Source organism: Vicugna pacos, chromosome 17 (assembly GCF_048564905.1).
Source record: "Vicugna pacos chromosome 17, VicPac4, whole genome shotgun sequence".
In the NCBI taxonomy this organism is placed as follows: domain Eukaryota; kingdom Metazoa; phylum Chordata; class Mammalia; order Artiodactyla; family Camelidae; genus Vicugna; species Vicugna pacos.
In genome coordinates, this window is record NC_133003.1 from 50,915,157 (window position 1) to 50,933,483 (window position 18,327).

Sequence of the window (18,327 nt, forward strand, 5' to 3'; positions counted from 1 at the left end):
TTTGCAGGGAGGCTCTCTTTCGGAAATCAGGCCTTCTGTTAGACAGTTGTGAATTTGGAAACAGTGCTTTAAGGAATTCTGGCCAGAAGTCAGGGAGATTTCTGTATTTAAGTTTTACTTGGTCAACTGGTCACTTTTGTAGGGCAGTGAGTGAAAGATTCTCCAAGAGACACGTCTCAGTCAAACGGAAGTTGCACCCCAGTAACAGCTGCCATCTCTGCGCCGTCTGTGTGCTCAGCTGTGGGTCAGCACGGGGGTCCTGAGACGAGCCACACCGCTCCCGCACGCGTGTGTCAACCTGCTTAACCCGCCTGAGCCTCAGAGTCCTCCTCTGTCGGATAATACAAGTACCTTCCTCAGAGGGTTGCTTTGAGGGTAAATGACTTAATATAAGAAACACTGATGAGAACAGCAAGCACTGGCAAATTCTCACCGCCCAACAGGTAACGCTTGGAACCACGTTCAACAGGGAAAGTTAATAAAAGCCTAGAGGATCCCACAAATACATAAGGATGCCAGTCCTGCAGGAATGAAGACTTGGGTCGCCCCTTCAGGGGAGGAACTCTGACCAGAGGGAGCGGGACAGGAGAAACACTGTCTGCTGTGACACCCTGGCCAGTTACAAAAAACGAGGTGGGCGTATTTCCTTCCTTGCTCGATAATGTGGACGCACATGCACTTACCAGCACAGGTTCGCCCTCTCGCTCACCGACAGGCACGCTGGTGAACCTCCTGGGTTCATTTCTAGGTTGCACGCTTGTCAGGGAGATTGTGATCGCCAGAGGATCAGCCAGAGATGGAAGTAACACTCTTTTCTGCCAGAAAGCGAGACACTTCCTTTAGTGCCAAGGAGGGCTGCATGGTGTTGTGTGGCCCGGAGGTTGTGCTGTTATGGTAGGAAGGTCAGGTGGGATTAAAGGGTGTACGTGGATGGCCTGTCACCGGAGTGGACGTGGCACTGTTCTACCTGTGGGTCTTGCCACTCCCGTTCTAGCCTCCACGCTGGGCTGTACACTCCCTTCCCCCACCTTCCTACCAGGTGACTTTCCATCAGGTTTCAGCAGGTGGAGACAGTGGCCGGAGGTCAGAGGGTGCGGAAGCTCTGGGTTTGCCTCCCACCGCAGCAGCGGGACCCAGGTCCCCGGCAGTGTCTGGGCCGTGGTGGCAGCTCTATGGCAGCTCCTACAGCAGCAGGGCCATTGGGCCAATTATCTAATGCTGAACAAGTCTGCCCTCAACTTAGTGACTTGTAACAGTGACAGTCACTTTGTTATTCCCCCCAGGGGTCCAGAAGTTGACTAGGCTCAGCCAAGCGGCCCTGGCTTGGGGTCCCACCCTGGCTGCGGTTGGGCAGCAGCTAGAGCTGGAGTTACCACAGAGGCGTGCTCACCCGCTGGCCGGGCAGTTGGTGCTGGCTGTCAGCTGGACCGTGCGCACCTGTCCTCTCCGCGTGGCCTGGACTTCCCCACAGCATGGCGGCTGGTTATCTGAGCACGAGTGTCCCGAGAGAGCCAGGGGAACTGTGTCACCCTGTAGGATCTCATCCAGTAAGTTGGAGTGTCTCGTCCACTGCATTTTATCTGTTAGAAACAAGCCCCAAAGGCCAGCCCCTGTTCAAGGAGGGAGAATTAAGAGCCTGCCTCCTGTGCATGGGAAGAGGCCCCCAAATTTGCCAACATATTTTGAAGCCACCGTGGCATCGTCTCCAGCTTCACAGCTGGCAGGTCACCTTGGAGAGTCCAGCCCAGGACTTCCTGGTCTCGTGAGTCATCCTTCCTCCTCCTCCAGACACCCCTTCTCTCTTCTGTTTGCCAATCCCTTTGGCATGCTGTAACTAATTCCCTTCATTAAGTCCCCTCTTCAGTATGCCCAGGATGGATTCTCTTTCCCTGACTACGTGGGCCAGCCCGTGCTAGCAGGACTCACCATCTGAACTGAACAGCAGAGTGACCTGCAGAACGATGAACTGTTATTAGGTGCCAAGACCCTGCGAGGGGCCAAGACCCGGTGAGGGGCCATGCACGTTACTTAATTCTAATACCAGCCCTGCCAGTATTAGAACCTACGTCTTGGCATAGAAACTGAAGCTCAGAAAGGTTAAAGAGCTTGCCCCAAAACACAGCTGGAAGGAGGTCTGACTCTCAAATATCTTTATTTTCTGGGTCTTCTGGAATCTGAGAAGAGCTACTTCCTGCCAAAGAATTCCTTTTTCCTAGAGGAAGCCTCACCTCTCATCCTTACCTACCTGTGTGATGGATCCCAACTGAGGTACCTACACTTGAGAATGAACCGAGGAAAGGAAGGTAAGAATATGACACAGGGGGAGTGGAACACAAAGGCTCAGATGTTCCTCAACTGTGAGAGCTACAGGGTGTGCAGGAAAAGGCCCCAGGCACCATGATGCGCACCTGGGCAGCCACCTTCTCTCCAGGAGCCTGAGGTATCCCCACTGGAAAATGGCCCTGACATTTTGTGCTCTACTGAGCATCCACCTTGCAAAGCAGCCAGGGGCGGAGACAGCTCTATCAGATACAGGGAGCAGATGCTAAAGTCAGGTCAAGTCAGTTTCTAGGTCTTGAATAGGCTTGTTATGGGCTGAGTGTCTGTCCTCCAACGTGATGGTGTTCAGAGGTGGGCCCTTCGGAAGGAAATATGATCACGAGGGTGGGGCCCTATGGACTGGGGTTAGTGCCCTCATAGGAAGAGACAGGAGCACTTGCTCTGGTCCCACACTCCCGGCCATGAGAGGAGACATGGAGAAGACGGCCCTCTGCAACCAGGAAGGGGGCTCTCACAGAAATCGGCCATACTGGCTCCTGGATCTCAGACTTCCAGGCTCCCCAACTGTGAAAAATCCATTTCTGCTGTTTGTAAGCCAAACTATCCTGCTGTAGTAGCCCAAACCGACTAAGGCTGATGAGAAACACTTCTTTTACCCCATAAGCAGTGGGGAATCATTTCAGCTTCTTGACGAAGAATTTGACACAAAGAAATCAAAAGGCTTATAGAAGAAAATAACAAAAACAGTAACACAAAATAATGACAGAAGTGCCATTTACTGAACGCTACCAGGCAGTGTCCTAGTACAAAGGACACAGCTCGTAGGAGCGTCACAACAGCCCGGAGGTTTGTATTGTTACCTATTTTATGGATGGTAAAACCGTTCAGAGAGGCTGAACAGCTGGCCCACAGTCACACAGCTAGTCAGCAGTGGAGTGGAGACTCAGCCCAGCTGGGTCACATCCTAAGCCTGTGCTCTTCTGGGTTGGAATGAGCTGAACCCCAAGGTAGAAAAAAGAAGTAGAAAACTTGTATTCAGATGTCCAAAAGAACCCAAAGGTGTGCCCATGAGCACTAAGCGGTAGAAAGTGTGAGGCCAGGAGACAATGTGAGGAAAGAAAGACAAAGCCTGAGGTTGGACTAAAGAGATGACGTGACCGGTGAGGGGGCTGACAGCTGCCTCCCACCAGCACCCCCATCCTTTCCCATCCAGGCGTCCGCTCCTCCCGCGCCCGCGAGCTCGGGGTGGGGGACCCTCTGCTGGGCGAGAGGCGCAGGCCCAGGCTCGTCGGCCTCGGTGCACCTCTGCTGCTACTGGTGCTGGGGTGGGCTGCTACCCAGCTGGGGCCCAGGAAACCAGGTGGAGGCTTGCTGGGGCTGCCGGAGTTTCCCTGCTTTCTAAGACGGCTTCTGAGAGGAACCCGCTCTGTCTCCCCAGCTGCGGACAGGGGAGCACAAGGACCCTGAGGCTGTTGTCAGCAGTCTCAGAATTAAGAGGGGAGCCGGCCTTGGTACGATGCCAACACGGCAAAGCGCAGCGAGAGGAGGGAAGGTGGTCCTGGATGACTCTGTTAACCTGCTGAATCAAACCGACCCTGAAGCCCACCAACCTCGGGCTCTCCAGTTCCTCCGTGGTGTCCTGTTGTGAGAGGGAAGCGCTGCATAGTCTGTCCTGGGTGTGGAGAACAAGGGGAAACGTGAAACACCCAGATCTAGGAAGACACCAGTGGACACTGGTGAGCTCTCACTGGAACAAACCGAGTGTGCGGGATGAAGACAGACAGACCCCGGGCCGCCGCCCACAGCACACGCACCACCTCTCGGGCCTCCAGCCCTCATGTACTGAACAGACCGCAGCTGAAGCTCCTAGGAAAGCAGGGCCCAGACGGGCTGTGTGCCGAGGGCTCTTCCCATGCCGAGTCCTCAACCGTGCTGGGTCCCCCTGGATAAACGCCTGACACGCACACTTCCAAAGTCCCGTATTATGCAAACCAAGGTGTCTTCAAATTCAAGCAGCAGGTCAAAGTAACAGACACTGTTGTGTCAAAAAGGATCACTTTATTCATCTACATACAACATAGATAAACGCAAGCAAAATCAGGATGTTTTCCTCAGCCATCCTTTCCACATTTTACGCAGTTTTAGTGAACTATAAATCACTGATTTCTTCAGGCCTAAAAGAGAAAAGAAGAGAGAGTGAGAACGCCGAGGCTCACTGAGCGGACACTCAGCAGGGGCTCCAGGACACTTGTTACACAGGCTCATCTTCAGAGTGGAGCAGCGATGGGCTGGCCAAGGGGTCCAGGAGACCCGGGGCCACTGTGGTCAACGCGAGGGGAAGAGACTGAGGTCGGCATCTGCGGAGGCAGTGACACAGACGCCAGAGGCACCCAAGCTTCTGGGGTCAGGGACGCTTGTGATTACGAGCAACCTCTGAATTTAGCAGCTCCTTTAAAAAGGAGAAAGGCAGACACAGACACAGACAAGACTCTGTGTGTAAGTGGGCAACCTCGGCCCCCTTTCCACCCACCAGTGTCTCCCAACCACCCCCAGCGCACTGCCGCTGGTCTCCGCGAGGGGCGTCTCCGTCCCTCTGCGCCTGGGAGGCTCCGAAGCCCCTCTGGGCTGACTCAGACACCGACCGCCCGTCCCACGGCCGGCGCGCGCCTCCAGCCCGGCCCTCACCACACTGCGGTGCTCGCCTGCCCCGCTGCCCAGACCAGGCGCCATGTGAGGACGGGGACCTTGTCCGACTCATCACTGGGTCCCCATTACCCGGTGCTGAACCCAGCACAGAGGTGCTCAGTAAGCACTTGTAATGATGGAGCAGAAGCACCTCACTCAGACTTGGAACCTTCTAGCACCCCGCCTACATAACCACAGGCACCCGATGAAACCGGAGAAGAGGCTCTCTGGGGCTCACGGGAAAGAAGTCACACGAGACAGAATAAACGAGATGTTACCGCCTGTCAGATCCCCTGGGATCTGACGTGCAGGCGGTACCGTGGGCTCAACCCCCTCCACGCTGAGGACGAGATCGCGGCCGCACTGCGGGCGTCAGAGGCGGTGCGCTCAGGGGGCACTGCTGACAGTCCCCGGGCTGGTTCCGGACACTCCCCGCCCTGGAGTCTGTGCTCTCTTGAGAACACCTGCCACACTACCTGTAGGCGGCCTGGTGCACTGAGGACCTTTCACAAGGCTACTACAGGCACTGGCAGGTAAAAAGGCAGGGTACCAGTAAAACCATTAGCAGATGCTTCTAGAAACGCTGGCATGGCTGGTCCACGGACTGACTACTGCAAACCAACAGCCTAGCCAAGAGCCTCGGAGCTGCTTTCTCCGCCTCCACTCCTTTTAATTTTCTCCCCGGAGCAACCACTCTGGTAAGCCTCACCCATCTGAGCATTGAGACCGAACACTCATTACGTAAGGTGCTTTTAAAAATTCCAGCCAGAACCAATCAAGTCACTAAGGTGGTTGCACACAGAGAGGTTAACAGAGCAACCCTGGGGCGCCGAGTCACAGCGAGAGGAAGATGCATGGACCGTGGTAAGTCCGGGATCAGCTTGGAAAACCTCACTTACAGGCTGCGAGGACCTAGCGTTGAAGGTGAGCACACGGAAGCCCAGGAGGGTCCCCATGGAGCCACATGTTTTGCCGCCACCGGACAGAAACTTCTCTTCATTAAAAAGTCTCTCCTTTCGACGGCTCTGCCAGAGACACATTCTCAGAAAGATCACAGCAGGGAACTGCATTAAGAAGAGCACTGGAATGGGAGTCAGGAGACGTGGATGTAGCCCCAGCTGGGCCACAGGGTGACCCCTTCTCTGGGCAGAGTGCAGGGCTGGACGGGATGAGGGGTTCTCCGACGTCAGCATGTGAGCTCCCTGGAACCATGGGCAGTCTGCTGTGTGCACACATCTGTGCAGAAGCCCCGAGTTTTAGTCAGGCTCACAGGGGAGCCAGGATTTGCAAAAGGTTAAGAACTAACAGATTAGAAGGAAAAACCCTTTCTGCCTTAATATTTTAATTGCAACAAAGGTGGAGGATGAAACTTCATGAACTTGAAGGAGGCAAAATTTCCTAACCAGGACACAAAACGCTGCTAACCTTAAAGGACAAAATTGATAAACTGGACTAAGTAAGATTAAGCCCTTCTTTTCACCAAAAGACACCATTAAGAGAGTCAAAAGACAAGCCCCAGAGTGAGTGAGCTTTGCACTACACACATACCCAGTGAAGGACCTGCGTCCAGGCCACATGGAGAATTCAGTGTAAGGAAAAGGCAGACAGTTCAACAGAAAAATGAACAAAACACTAGAAGAGGCACTTCACAAAAGAGTATATCCAAGTAAACACATGAACAAACACCCAAACTTCACTGGTCGTCAGGAAAACATAAGTTACAACTCCAGTATGACACCACGACTCACCTACCAGAGTGCCTGAAGTGAGGATGACACAGTACCAAGCATCGGCCACGGAGGTGCAGGAACTCCGCCCACGGGAGTGATTTGGACAACTGTTCGGTAGCATCTCCTGCAGCTGGACATTCGCGTCCTTTATGATCCAGTAATTCCCTACGCAGACACCTAACCTGATGCATACGTACGCTCACCAAGAGTCAGGCACAAAACACGCACAGCAGGACTCTGAGAAGCAGCTCCAAGCTGGAAGCAACCCAGGGAATCACCAACAGTAGAACGGATAAATCGTGCAATAGTCATGCAATGGACTAGTTGCAACGAGAATCAGTGTACTTCTCCCAACACCGCGATGAATCTCAGCGATGGTACGAGGAGTGAAAGACACAAGGAGGTTCGTATTTATGTTAAGTTCAAAAATGGGCAAAACAGAAGCAGGGCATTTGCAGTTACTGTTGGAGGGGTGGTGACGGATGGGACACAGTGGGGCTCTGGGGACTGGCCCTGTTATAGCTCTTCAACTGGGCACTGGGCTCATGAGTGTGTTCCCTTTGTGAAAATTCACCACATTTGTGCACTTCTCTGTATATATGGAGATTTCTCCTAAGGCCAGAAGATTCCGGATCTTCCATGTATTCAGTCACTGAAATACTGTGAACAAGAATTCACTGGGCACCTGCACCTACAAGACCTGAGCTAGCTGCTGGGGACACTGGTACGAGCAGCAGTTCTGGCCTCTGCCCTCACAGAGATTCCAATCCACAGAGGTCTACTGGGCCGACACCAAGTTTACGTTTGGGTTTTGCTTCCTTTCTAAAGAAAAGGATGGTGATTTAGGAAGCCTGCATTTAGAATGCGTCTTGAGAAGACAACCTGCTAGGAGAGAAACTTTACTCTAAGAGCCATCCTGGTCACCTGTGCTCCTGCCCAGTGGGTAGAGATGCCAAGTCTCCTAGTTACGTCCCTTTAGGCAGATCCTTACTGCCTTGAAGCTCATCGTCGTGAACTCTGAGTGGCAGCCAAAGTCAGGATTTTGTTCTGGAAGCACATGGGAATCCACTTCACTATGTGGCTCCTAAGGTTTTTCTTCTGTTGATTTCCAGCTTGTTTCATGGGACCTACGCAAAATGACTACACACGTAAGACTACGAATTCCCTATGTGACCTTAAACTGATGAGTCCAAGGACAGACAAAATTCTCCAGGAAACAACATGAGACAGGGATGCGACCAGGTTGTGAGAGGTTGCCACCTTCCTGTACTTTTATAAATGAGGAAATCAGTAACCTTCCTCCAATTAATTTCCAGCCACAGGAGCTGTATCTACAAAGAAAATCTCCTCTGAGACAGAAGTACAATTTATTTTTAAAGCTTTCAGGTTTAAATGATAAATATATCACCAGAAAAATCTTAACTGCTATCATGTGGTTTTCTTATTTAAACGTGTAGGTACCAAAAAATGGGGGCAAAAAAGGTTTCGGTTATAAAAAAAAAAAATGAAAAAGCAGGGGACAATCAGTGATGCCTTTTGTGATGCTCAGGGAAGGGCTGTGAGGGTCAAACTGAGGCCCGCTGGAATCTGTTTAGGATTAAGACTCAAGCTGTCTTGCTAATTCAGTTGAATCTTTCGTAGCTAGAGAGGTAAACAAGTATTTGACCCCACAGTTCATTCTGATTAACCAGAAAGTCAAGTGGGGAAAATAGAGCAAAATTTCAAAAATTAAACTCATCCTCCTCCCCGACGCTCCCTCACCTCCAGGAAGGGCACCGCTGTCTCCTGCCTCCGGAGCCAGAGACCTGGGAGCTATCTCTGCCCCTCCTTCCCTGCCACATCCCTCCGACCACCAAGATCCAGTGACCTGCCTTCTGAATACTGCTTGCACCTCTTCTCTGATTACAGCAAGAGGACTTCTAAAAGCAGAGCGCAGGAGGAGAGAGGGTCTGTGCTTGCCACGAGGGGCCCATGGCTGCTCGCCTCCTCCAGATGCAGACAGGTGAAGGGACCAGCACGTTCCAGAGAGAGGTCCGGAGATGCTCGGGTGAGGAAACCAAAGAGGAAAGACCAGACACGGTGCTGGATACTTTCATGTATCTTTTCACGACCTGGTAAGGTCGGTAGAACTATCCCTATGAAATTCAAACCCGGAAAAATCAGGTAACTCACCCACGTCACAGTATCTGAGCTGGAACTGGAACCCTCGTCCCGGACTCACAGACCCCTGCCCTCAACCCCATGCACCAGAGAAGGCACAGCACAGGTAGGAAACCCAGAGGATTTAGGAATGCTTGTCACTTTCCGCAGTTCCTGAGACCTTGGTGGTCACTCTGGACTTCCACAATCCAACGAGGCATCTTTAGAAGGGAAAGGAAAGCAGGCAGCAAGCACGCCAGGGAACTAGCACTGGGTGCTCCGGCCCCGGGGGAGCCTGGGCTGTGGCTCTATGAGGCGATCTCCACCGCCCTCTGCTGGCGATGGGAAAGAACAAGTGGAAAGAGGATCAGAGATTGACTTCAGGTTGACGTATCAAGAGATAAGGAGGGATTTTTCCCGAAAACTTTTATTTGAGGAAAACTCAGATTTATAAAAGAACAGCACAGTGTGTTCCCACACACATTCACCCAGCTTCAACAATGTGCCAACTCAGGGCCAATCTTGCGTCACCCCCCTCACCCACGTCCCTCTACCATATTTTCTTTTGAAGAAGTCTCAGACACCTGTCATTCCATCTGTAAATATCTTAGTACGTATTTCTAAAAGAAAATGATTTTTAACCTTGTAACACCAGCATTATCACAACTAAAAAAGAAAATCAGTAAACCTTGCAGTTCCTTATAGCACAGGAAGCCAAAAGTAAAAGGTGCCCAAGCACCTGGCCTCACCCCAGGAGGGTTATGGCAAAGCAGCTGCGATCATGCAGAGCACAGATTAACAGCCTGAGCCACCCAGCAAACAGAAGCACCTCATATTCAGCCTTGCCAGGACAAATCAGCAGGAAGATAGATTAAATAAATACCTTAATTGGAAACGCAAAGCCATGCACCCCTGCATGCCAGGAAAATCTTCAGCTGAGTATTTCTGGCATATGTGCTACTAAACCCTTGTTGACTCCCTGGCTGAATCTCCCCGAAGACTCAGGAGGGCCACCCTTGGCAGTGCCCAGGCAGCGGGGGGTGAGCTGTCAGGAGGTATGATTGTGTGCAGCTCCCCGGCAGCCTCAGCCCAGGGATCAGAATCAGGCTGAGAGATCACTCTCTTCCTCTGGTCACCTCTGTGCCATTTATCCCCTGTACTGTCAACTTCTGTTTATGCCCGTCTTCCCTCCTAGGTTATGGAGTCCTTGATGGCAGGATGGGCTTGTGTTCACTTGGTACCCTGTGTGGCGTGCAGCTGAGGGATGCTCAGTAGATGGCTGCAGAAAGAAAGACGGAGCTAGAAAGTCCATCGTTTGACAATACCTAGTGTTGGAAAGAACGAGAAAAATGGGAACTTGCGTTTACTCCTAGTGGGATGATAAACTGATATAACCACTATGGAGGGCAATTTGGCAATAGCCAAAGATGTGTTTAAATGCTTAAAACAAGAACAGGATGTTTTAAATAAATTTAGAAAAAAAGGAATATTCAGAGAACAAAAAAAAAAGAAAAGAAAAGAGAAGAAAATGAGCTCCTAGAAATTAATATAGCAGAAATAAAAAACTCAATAGAGGAGTTGGAAACTAAAGTTGAGAAAATCTCCCAGAAAGCAAAGCAAAAGGACAAAGAGATCAAAAAAAAAGGAGACAAAAGAAAGAAAACCCAAAGGACTCGTCTAGGAGGTCCAATGTTCGAATAAAAGGAGTTCCAGAAAGGGAAGAGAGAAAACAGATGGAAAGAAATCAACCAATTTTTTTATATTCTGGGCTTCCAAACTGAAGGGCAATGAGTATCCAGTATAACAGATAAAAAGAGACGTACACCGAAACACATCACTGAGAAATTTCAGAGCCCTGGGGAAAAAGAACACCTAAAAGGCTTCCAGAAAGCACACACACAGAGGAGTGGGAATCAGAATGGCTTTGGACTTGACAGCAGTCCTAGAAGTGGGAAGATAACTGGAGCAACGATAGTGAAATTCAGTGACTCCTCATCTGCCTCCAGCCCAAGTCTTAGCCGTGGGAGAGGGCAGACGAAAGGCACGTTTGGCCACTCGTGGTCTTCACGTCCGCCTCCCACACACCTTCCCCAGGAAGTTACTGGGTGGTGCTTCACCAAAATGAGAGTGCGCCATGAAATCAAAGATGGGAGATACAGGACACGGGGGCCCTCACCCGAGACAGGTGGCGACGACTCCATGGGAAGGAAAAGCAGACCACGTGGCTCAACTATGAACCCGAGTCAGACAGCCAGACGGTGGAAGCGGAGGACTGACTGTACCAAGGTTACGAGCCACCCACATGCAGAAGGAAGGGGGTGTGCGTGTGGAGTGGAGGGGGGAGCAGCTGAACTCTGATCTACGAGACTGAGAAGTCAATAGATGATGCCTAAATCTAAAAAGGAGAGAAGCAGCAGTATAAGCTTATTATGCAGAGAACTAGCAGTGGAAACAGAAGTAGCCTGAGAGTCGGCAGTGGCTGTCCCTGGAGAGGAACCACGGGCGGGGATGGGGGCAGCTACCGCTGTTTCTGCAGCACTATCACGTGTCACCTCACAGATACAAAGACACCAGGGGAAACCTGCACAGGAGGGGCAATTCAGGCACACAGAGGGGCAGGAAAGCCTTCCAGCAGTACCTCAGCCGCCCAGAATACAGCGCTGTCTGCCTGGCTGAATGCACCACTGTGTCCTAGGTTATGACCATCCAAATTCAGTGTTTCACAAATAACTGCGAGATACAGATAAGCTTTACGTCTTAACCGGAAGCACTGAGGCCGCTCAATCCAGCAGGTATGTTAAATGTGGATTTTTAAAAATTCTTACCAGCAGTGAAAATGCCTTTGGTGCTCTGCCTCATGCTGGAAGGTCTCACGATTGCCGAGAGCCCTGTGAGGGAAACCAACCGGGATGCCAGAAAAGCCAGATGTTAGTCATCTTGACACTTTTAAAACTTGAAACTAAACATTCTTTCCAGTTATCCAGTAAAACCAGCACATTATCTCTGTCCTGATGTCAAAGTGACAGAGAAAAGGCATCGGTCTGAGCAGGGAACTGGGGGTCCCAGCCACGTCACCGACCAGCTGTGGGAACACAAGCAAATGATTGACCCCTCCGGGCCTGGGCCTCCTCATCTTACAGTGGTGTGGGTGAGGTGACCCTCAAAGATCAAATTTTTTTCACTTTAAATCAGCTTAAGTTTGCTGGTTCTCGATTCCAAGATGTGAGAAGACTGAGGAAAAACCCTCCAGGAAACCGAATGTTTCTGCCTAGGAGATAAAGTTACCCTTTATCACGCGGAGAGGACCTCAGTGAGTCCTTCTCGCCCTCAGAAAGGCAGGGGCACTCACACCAAGACGACAGTCATGTTCAGGTGGGAAACAACTGACCACATGCCTCCCAGGTATCTTCAGAAGAGGGGCTGGTACCCTCAACACCCAGCCCGCAGCTGGGGGGCCTGAGTCTGCGGGTCCCCTGCTGCGGCTCTGCCACTGTGACCTGCCCCGGGAGGCTCCGCAAACGTCCTCTCGACCAGAGAGGGTGCACTCATCATCCCCCGATGGTTTCCTTACTGACTGACCTCATAAACCTCTACAGGCGGTGGGCCTCCTCTGAAGACAAGGTTCAGATTTTGGGTACATATCAGGGAGGACCCTGGCAAACACTGGGGACAACGTGCGGAACACAGGCATGTCAGGGCAGACCTACTGGACACACACGTTGAGGGGGAGTTGGCCGAGGAGAGCAGTGTTCTTGATGCTATAAAAGCATTAAAAATGTCACCATTCTCCTTCCTCCTCAGACCACCATGAAGAACACATCTTTGAAATAACTTCTGGAAGTTATGCTCCCGGGACCAAAAGAACCATTGTTTCCCTCTCTGACAGTGACTTAGGACTCAGGGGTCTGAAAACAGAAGCGCTTTCAACACCCCACTTCAAACAAACAAGAAGTTAGGTTTGGAAAACCCCCAGACTGTTAGGGCTTTCTTCTTCCTAGAGGCAATCCAACTCTCCATCTCACTAGGCAAGAAAGAATAAAGAAATCAGTCACAAACAGAGTTTGCTTTTACCCGCGGCCAGTACTTCCTTAACTTCAAATTCATAAATTCACAACGTACCTAGCCGCACCACCTCTCCACAGTCGGGGTCGTGAGCGACTTGCAACAGCGTTTCTTCCACGTCTCTGTTTTTCCCAGGAGGGTCCATGATGTGATTTATTCGCTGCTGTAGGGTTTTGGGCAATGTCATCAGCTGAGTGAATTGTCCTTCTGGGCTTTTATCTATCTAAGGAAAAAAAAGAAGATGGATGTCTATGGAAAGTACTTTGAATTCTATAAATTCAAAGACCCATGGCTTCTCCTTAAAATCACACAAATATGCATGAACTTACACCCTGGACCAGGCAGCCTGCTAAGGACTTTCTCCTTTCTGAATTCTTTCAGGATTCCAAGTTCCTTCGAATAAGCCAATTCTTTTTCTATACTATTCTATTTCTACATAGGAAAAGAATAGAAGTTTCTTTCAAGGATCTATTTTTGACTCTCCGTTTTTAAATTTCTATTTGTCTGAAGTCCAGCTGTTGAAGGAAGCAGAGCGTCAGCTAAAATTCACTGACAGCCCCGCGAATCCAGCACTCATTTTAAACACAGGCACAGAGGACCGCAGCCAGGACCACACAGCCAATCAGACAGTGGGATCTAAATTTGGGCCTCCTGTCTTTAGGGCCTGTTATGGACCGCGCTGTGTTTCGTAAACTGTAGGAGTAAACTGATAACAGGGACTAATCTTTATTTACTTTTAATACCCGGGCACATAGTAGGTACTCAAAACCCACTGGTTGGATAAGGAGATGAATACACACATCAGTAAAACGGAGTTGCCATTATTTCTTAAAAAGCAGTAAGTGATACCAGAGGCTTCTATTTCCAGTGTAATCTAAAATGCAACAAATGTGAAGACAAACACAGAAATAAAGCAGGCAGAAAACTATGCATCAGACTTGATCTGGAAGCCTCTGAGTGAAGTTGGCCACTGGGCTGAGTCCACACCCACCTTCCCCAACTCCTAGTCTAATATCCTTTACTTTCATGAAATCAGATTCTCCCAAAATCATGTAAACAGAGCTAGCTGCCAAGATGAAAGCCACTAACGCTGCCCTCGCAGAGCATCTGGTAAGAACCTGTCTTGTATTCTTTCAATGAATGTCTAGTTTCAGCTTCAGTTAAGAGAACAGTAAGAAAAAAATCAGACGAATGTATTAACTTTTAGACTCAGGTTTCCCAGATATGACCAACCTTCTTAGCATTTACAATTCACTCATTCTACCACTTGTTTCTTCATTCGACAAATATTTATTGAGTACATACCAATGTTTGGATTTTCTAGTTTTATCTAAAAAATCTATGCAAAGAAGAAGAAAATGCTATTATTCAGTGGCTCTAATAAGGTGAAGGTTTTCTCTAACCTAAGCATTTCATATTTATCATTAAGATGGTTCGGATCCATAGGATTCAATCTCTACTTAGCTTTTGCTAGATAAATGACAAAAATGTGGATATTTCTGTCAAATATGCTAGAAATGACATTTACAGGCTCATATTTTGGGACCAAGAATTGAGGTTAGTCAAACGGATCTTATATTTCTGTAAAGCTTTACCTATGGAACTTCCAGAAATTTTAGAGATGCCAAAATGGCTTGAGTTACATGAGGAACTAGAAGATAGTATTTGCCACTGCTCTCTCTTGAAGAAAAGAATGCACTGGAGTTTCTGCTTGAAAGCATGTGTTTAGAGACAGAATATTAGGTGGCATGTTCCAATAAATTGCAAAATTCTCATTATCCTTACTCTTTAATTCTCTTTAAAACAAGAAAGTGAAAGCATTCAGTTAAACTATGAGTCAAATTGCAGTTTAAAAGCAGATACGGAAAAGACCGCATGTCGTATGATTCCATTTACAGGAAGTGTCCAGAGCAGGCAAACCCATGGAGGCAGAAAGGAGATTAGTGATGGCCTTGGGGGCGGGGGACGCAGCTACAGGCTGCTAACGGGAATGGGGTTTCTTTTTGAAGTGATGAAAATGTTCTAAATTAGATTGTGGTGATGGTTGCACAACTGCGTGAATATACTAAAAACCGCTGAATTTTATGGTATGTAAATTATATCTCAATAAGGCTGATGTTTTAAAAAAGCAGATACAGTCATACGTTAGTGGATGCTGCGTTGCACCAACCAGGACCAAGGGGTACTCATTCTCCCGGCTGCTGGGAAAGGTGGCTGAACCCCTCTCAGAGTCTCTCAGAATCGTCCTCCCTCAGGGGAGTTGCTTGGATCCAATGACTGGAAAATGCAGGGGTAGAAAGGCCCGGCCTCTTTGCCCTGAGTTGGGGCAGCTGGAAAGGGCCACCTAGCTCCACGCTGCCACCACGGAAGCAGATGAAGTCCTTGTTTCAAATCTGCCCAGTCCTGATCCTCTACAACTGGTTCCAGGAGTGGTCCGAGAAAGCACCATCTAAGACGGCACTTGGGAGCCGTCACAGTGTAGAAGGCCAAGGGGGAGCCCCTGAAGCTGCCATTCTCACCCCCAGGCCAAAAGAGTAACGAAAAAACAAAACCCCATCCCGGGAGGAGTGGCAGAGATTAATGCCAACTGTAGACCTGAAGGATGCCACCTGAAGGAAGGGGGGGGTACAGACTTGAATGGGCTACAGGGCCCAGATGCTCGGTCAAACTTTAGTCGAGATGTTACTGTAGGCCTGGGTGAGTCTAAGTGAGTAGATTCTGAGTAGAGACTGGAAGACTGAAGACACAGGATGGGGGGAAGAAGGCGTGCGGACGAACCCACGAAGCGGGCACAAAGTATGAAGATCACTGTGTTGCATGTTAATGTCCCTCAGGGAGCATCCATCGCAGAGGATGCAACAACCAAAAGAACAACTCAGCCAGCTGACTCAGCAGCATCTGTCACCCCAGTGCTGGCATGGTGGCTTGTGGGAGGTTTAGTGGGGGGCGGGGAGGGGGCTCTGCCGAGGCCAGTATCGTGGGCTTCTACTCACCGATGCCGACTCAGCCACTGCTGCTGCTGGAAAGTCCACCCTGCCAGCAACAGGGGCCAACACTGGGATCCTGATAACGGGTGCATCTCCCGAGACCAGCCCGCCTGTGGTGGCAAGCCGACTACGCTGGACCCCTTCCACTGGGGATGGGCAGTAATTCATCCTGAGTGGAAGTGGCTCATATTTTTGGGCGGGCTTGCCTTTCCGGTCCTCAGGACCTAGCCTGTGCCATTGCACAGCTCCGAGAACGTCTGATTCACGACATGCTTGTACCATGAGGTGCAGAGGTGAGCAAGAGGCACAGGGCAAGGGCTCCACTGTCCACACCACACACTGCGCCGGAACTGCCAGCCAGCAAGAGCAGCGGTTCTAGGTGGGGACATTTTTGGCCCCCACACCAAAGAATTATCCAGCCTAAACTGTGAACAGTGTCACTGCTGAAAACCCAGTGGAACAGCAATAATGAACAGTGGAGGCACCAGCTTGGAGGTGACCCCCTGGGGCAGTGGGTGCAGTCCATGCCGTCAGTGCGTGACCGGCAGGTGCACCGTAGTGTGTTCCCAACTGGCAGAAGACATGGGTCTGGGACCCAGGGCTGGAAGCAGCAGCCTTGTCACACCATTCCCAGGGACCCACCTGGGAAACCTGTGCTTCCCGACTCCACAACCATAGGACCGTGGGTCTAGGGGTCCCAGTTCCCAGAGAAGGACTGCTTCTCCCAGAGGACACAGGAAGCATCCCACTAAACAGAAAGCTGGAAGTGCCACCCGGTCACTTTAGAATCCCATGATAGAAGCCAGCAGACACACTGGCTGGAATAAGGGCGTCAGGATACACATCTCTTCGTGCCTCTTGCCCGACTGTGGCGGAGAGCGGGAAGTACCGTAGCCGCAGCCTGCGGCGGGCGTGGTGACCAGGCCTCAGGCTCCTCAGGGCTGAGGTCTGGGCTGCCTCCTCTAGACCAACAAAGCGCTAGAAGGGGTGAGGGGAGCTCGGAATGGACAGGAGAGGAGGGAGAGGACGGGGGTCAGTTGCAGCCTTAAGACCAGCTGTAGCTCTGGGAACTGAAGCTCAGCCCACTAATCTCATCCTTACGTCTCCCCAGGATGAGAAACCAGTCAGAACCCAGATCCTGCAGCCTTTCAGAGGCTACACTGCAGGGTCTGGAAGGTAAAAGGGAATTCCCAGCCCTCTTCCCTTGCTCAGCTTCTCAAAGTTGGCAGCTGGGCAGGTGATCCCTCCCCATCCTCTGACCAGAGAGTAGACGATGTCTCTCTGGAGAAATCCTACAGATACCGAAATGTGGGGGTCCTTCCACAAAACAGCCAGGTCCTTGTCCCATTCCTACAGTGAAGCCCACCAGGTGACAAGCTCTTTCTGTCACAAAGAACTTCCAGTCTGCATTTTTTAAAGTGCCTCGTTCTTTAAAAACAGGCTACAAAGGACATCCAAACATTTGAGGAAGGCTTCTAACACAACAGAGGAGAATGAATCAATAGAAAATAGGAACTAAGAAACAGAGACAATGTAGAGAGCAAGAAAAAACTTCAAAAATTATAATAAAGATCATTAAGGAGATGAAGAAAGATAATGCATTCATAGAATAAGAATAGGACGCTATAACAAAGAACAGTCAGAGGAAATAAAAAATTCAATGGAAGTGTTAGAAGATCAATTCAAAAAATTCTTCTGGAAAGCAGAACAAAAAAAACCAAAAACAGGAAAGAGAAAAAAACAATCAAACCAGGAGGTCCAACAATCATCTAACAGGAATTCCAGAAAGAACTAAGAAAACAGGTATGAAGAAAATATTACAGTAACGATAAAATTAAATTTCCTTGAATTAAAGCTCGTGAATTTCCAAAACAGGTTCACAAAGTGCCAGAATAATACATGAAAAACATACCCAAAGACAAAGGCAAAGCACCAGGAAATTTAAGGACATCAGAAAAAAGGAAAAGATCCTAAATGCTGCCAGAGAGATACAAGGCTCACACTCAAGGGACAGGGAATGTGAACGTTGTTGGACTTTTTAATGCAACACCACAAACTAGAAGAAATCAAGCTACGACTTAAAAGGTCTGAGGAGACATTATTTCCAACCTAGAATTTGGTATTTAGCCCAAACTATCAATCTGGGTGAGGGCAGAATTTTCAGATGTACATGGTCTCAAAAAATTTATCTCCCTCAATCTGTTAGGAAGTACTGAAGGGTATACGTTGTCAAAATTGAAGTGTAAACCATGGAAGAAGAAAAGAGCCAGAAAACCAAAATCTAGCGAAGGAGAGAGGAAGAAATCCTCAGGTGATAATGTAAGAAAGTTCCCGAAGAAGAGTTGTGCAGCGAGCCTGGAAAGCAACCAGTCCGGGAAGGAACGGGACACAGGGCTGTGGGAAGAATGTCCCCAAGAAAAGCAAAAAACAGAGAAAACACCTGA

General features: G+C 49.7%; 1 protein-coding gene across 4 annotated transcripts in view; it reads right to left on the reverse strand.

The window, feature by feature from the left end:
- Positions 1 to 745: 745 nt before the first annotated feature.
- TAMM41 (TAM41 mitochondrial translocator assembly and maintenance homolog) overlaps positions 746 to 18,327 on the reverse strand; it is a 45,422-nt gene continuing 27,840 nt past the window's right edge. The window contains exons 6-9 of one of the 4 annotated variants that reach the window (XM_072941870.1): positions 12,954 to 13,119; positions 11,660 to 11,722; positions 1,391 to 1,580; positions 746 to 815 (exon numbers count right to left, since the gene is read on the reverse strand). In XM_072941870.1, coding sequence (XP_072797971.1) covers positions 761 to 815; positions 1,391 to 1,580; positions 11,660 to 11,722; positions 12,954 to 13,119 — 474 coding nt within the window. In that variant the 3' untranslated portion in view covers positions 746 to 760. Of the gene's footprint in view, positions 816 to 1,390; positions 1,581 to 4,318; positions 4,455 to 9,225; positions 10,160 to 11,659; positions 11,723 to 12,953; positions 13,120 to 18,327 lie in introns of those variants that run through there. The other 3 variants (XM_006206806.4, XM_072941871.1, XM_015241405.3) reach the window with 3 other exon arrangements.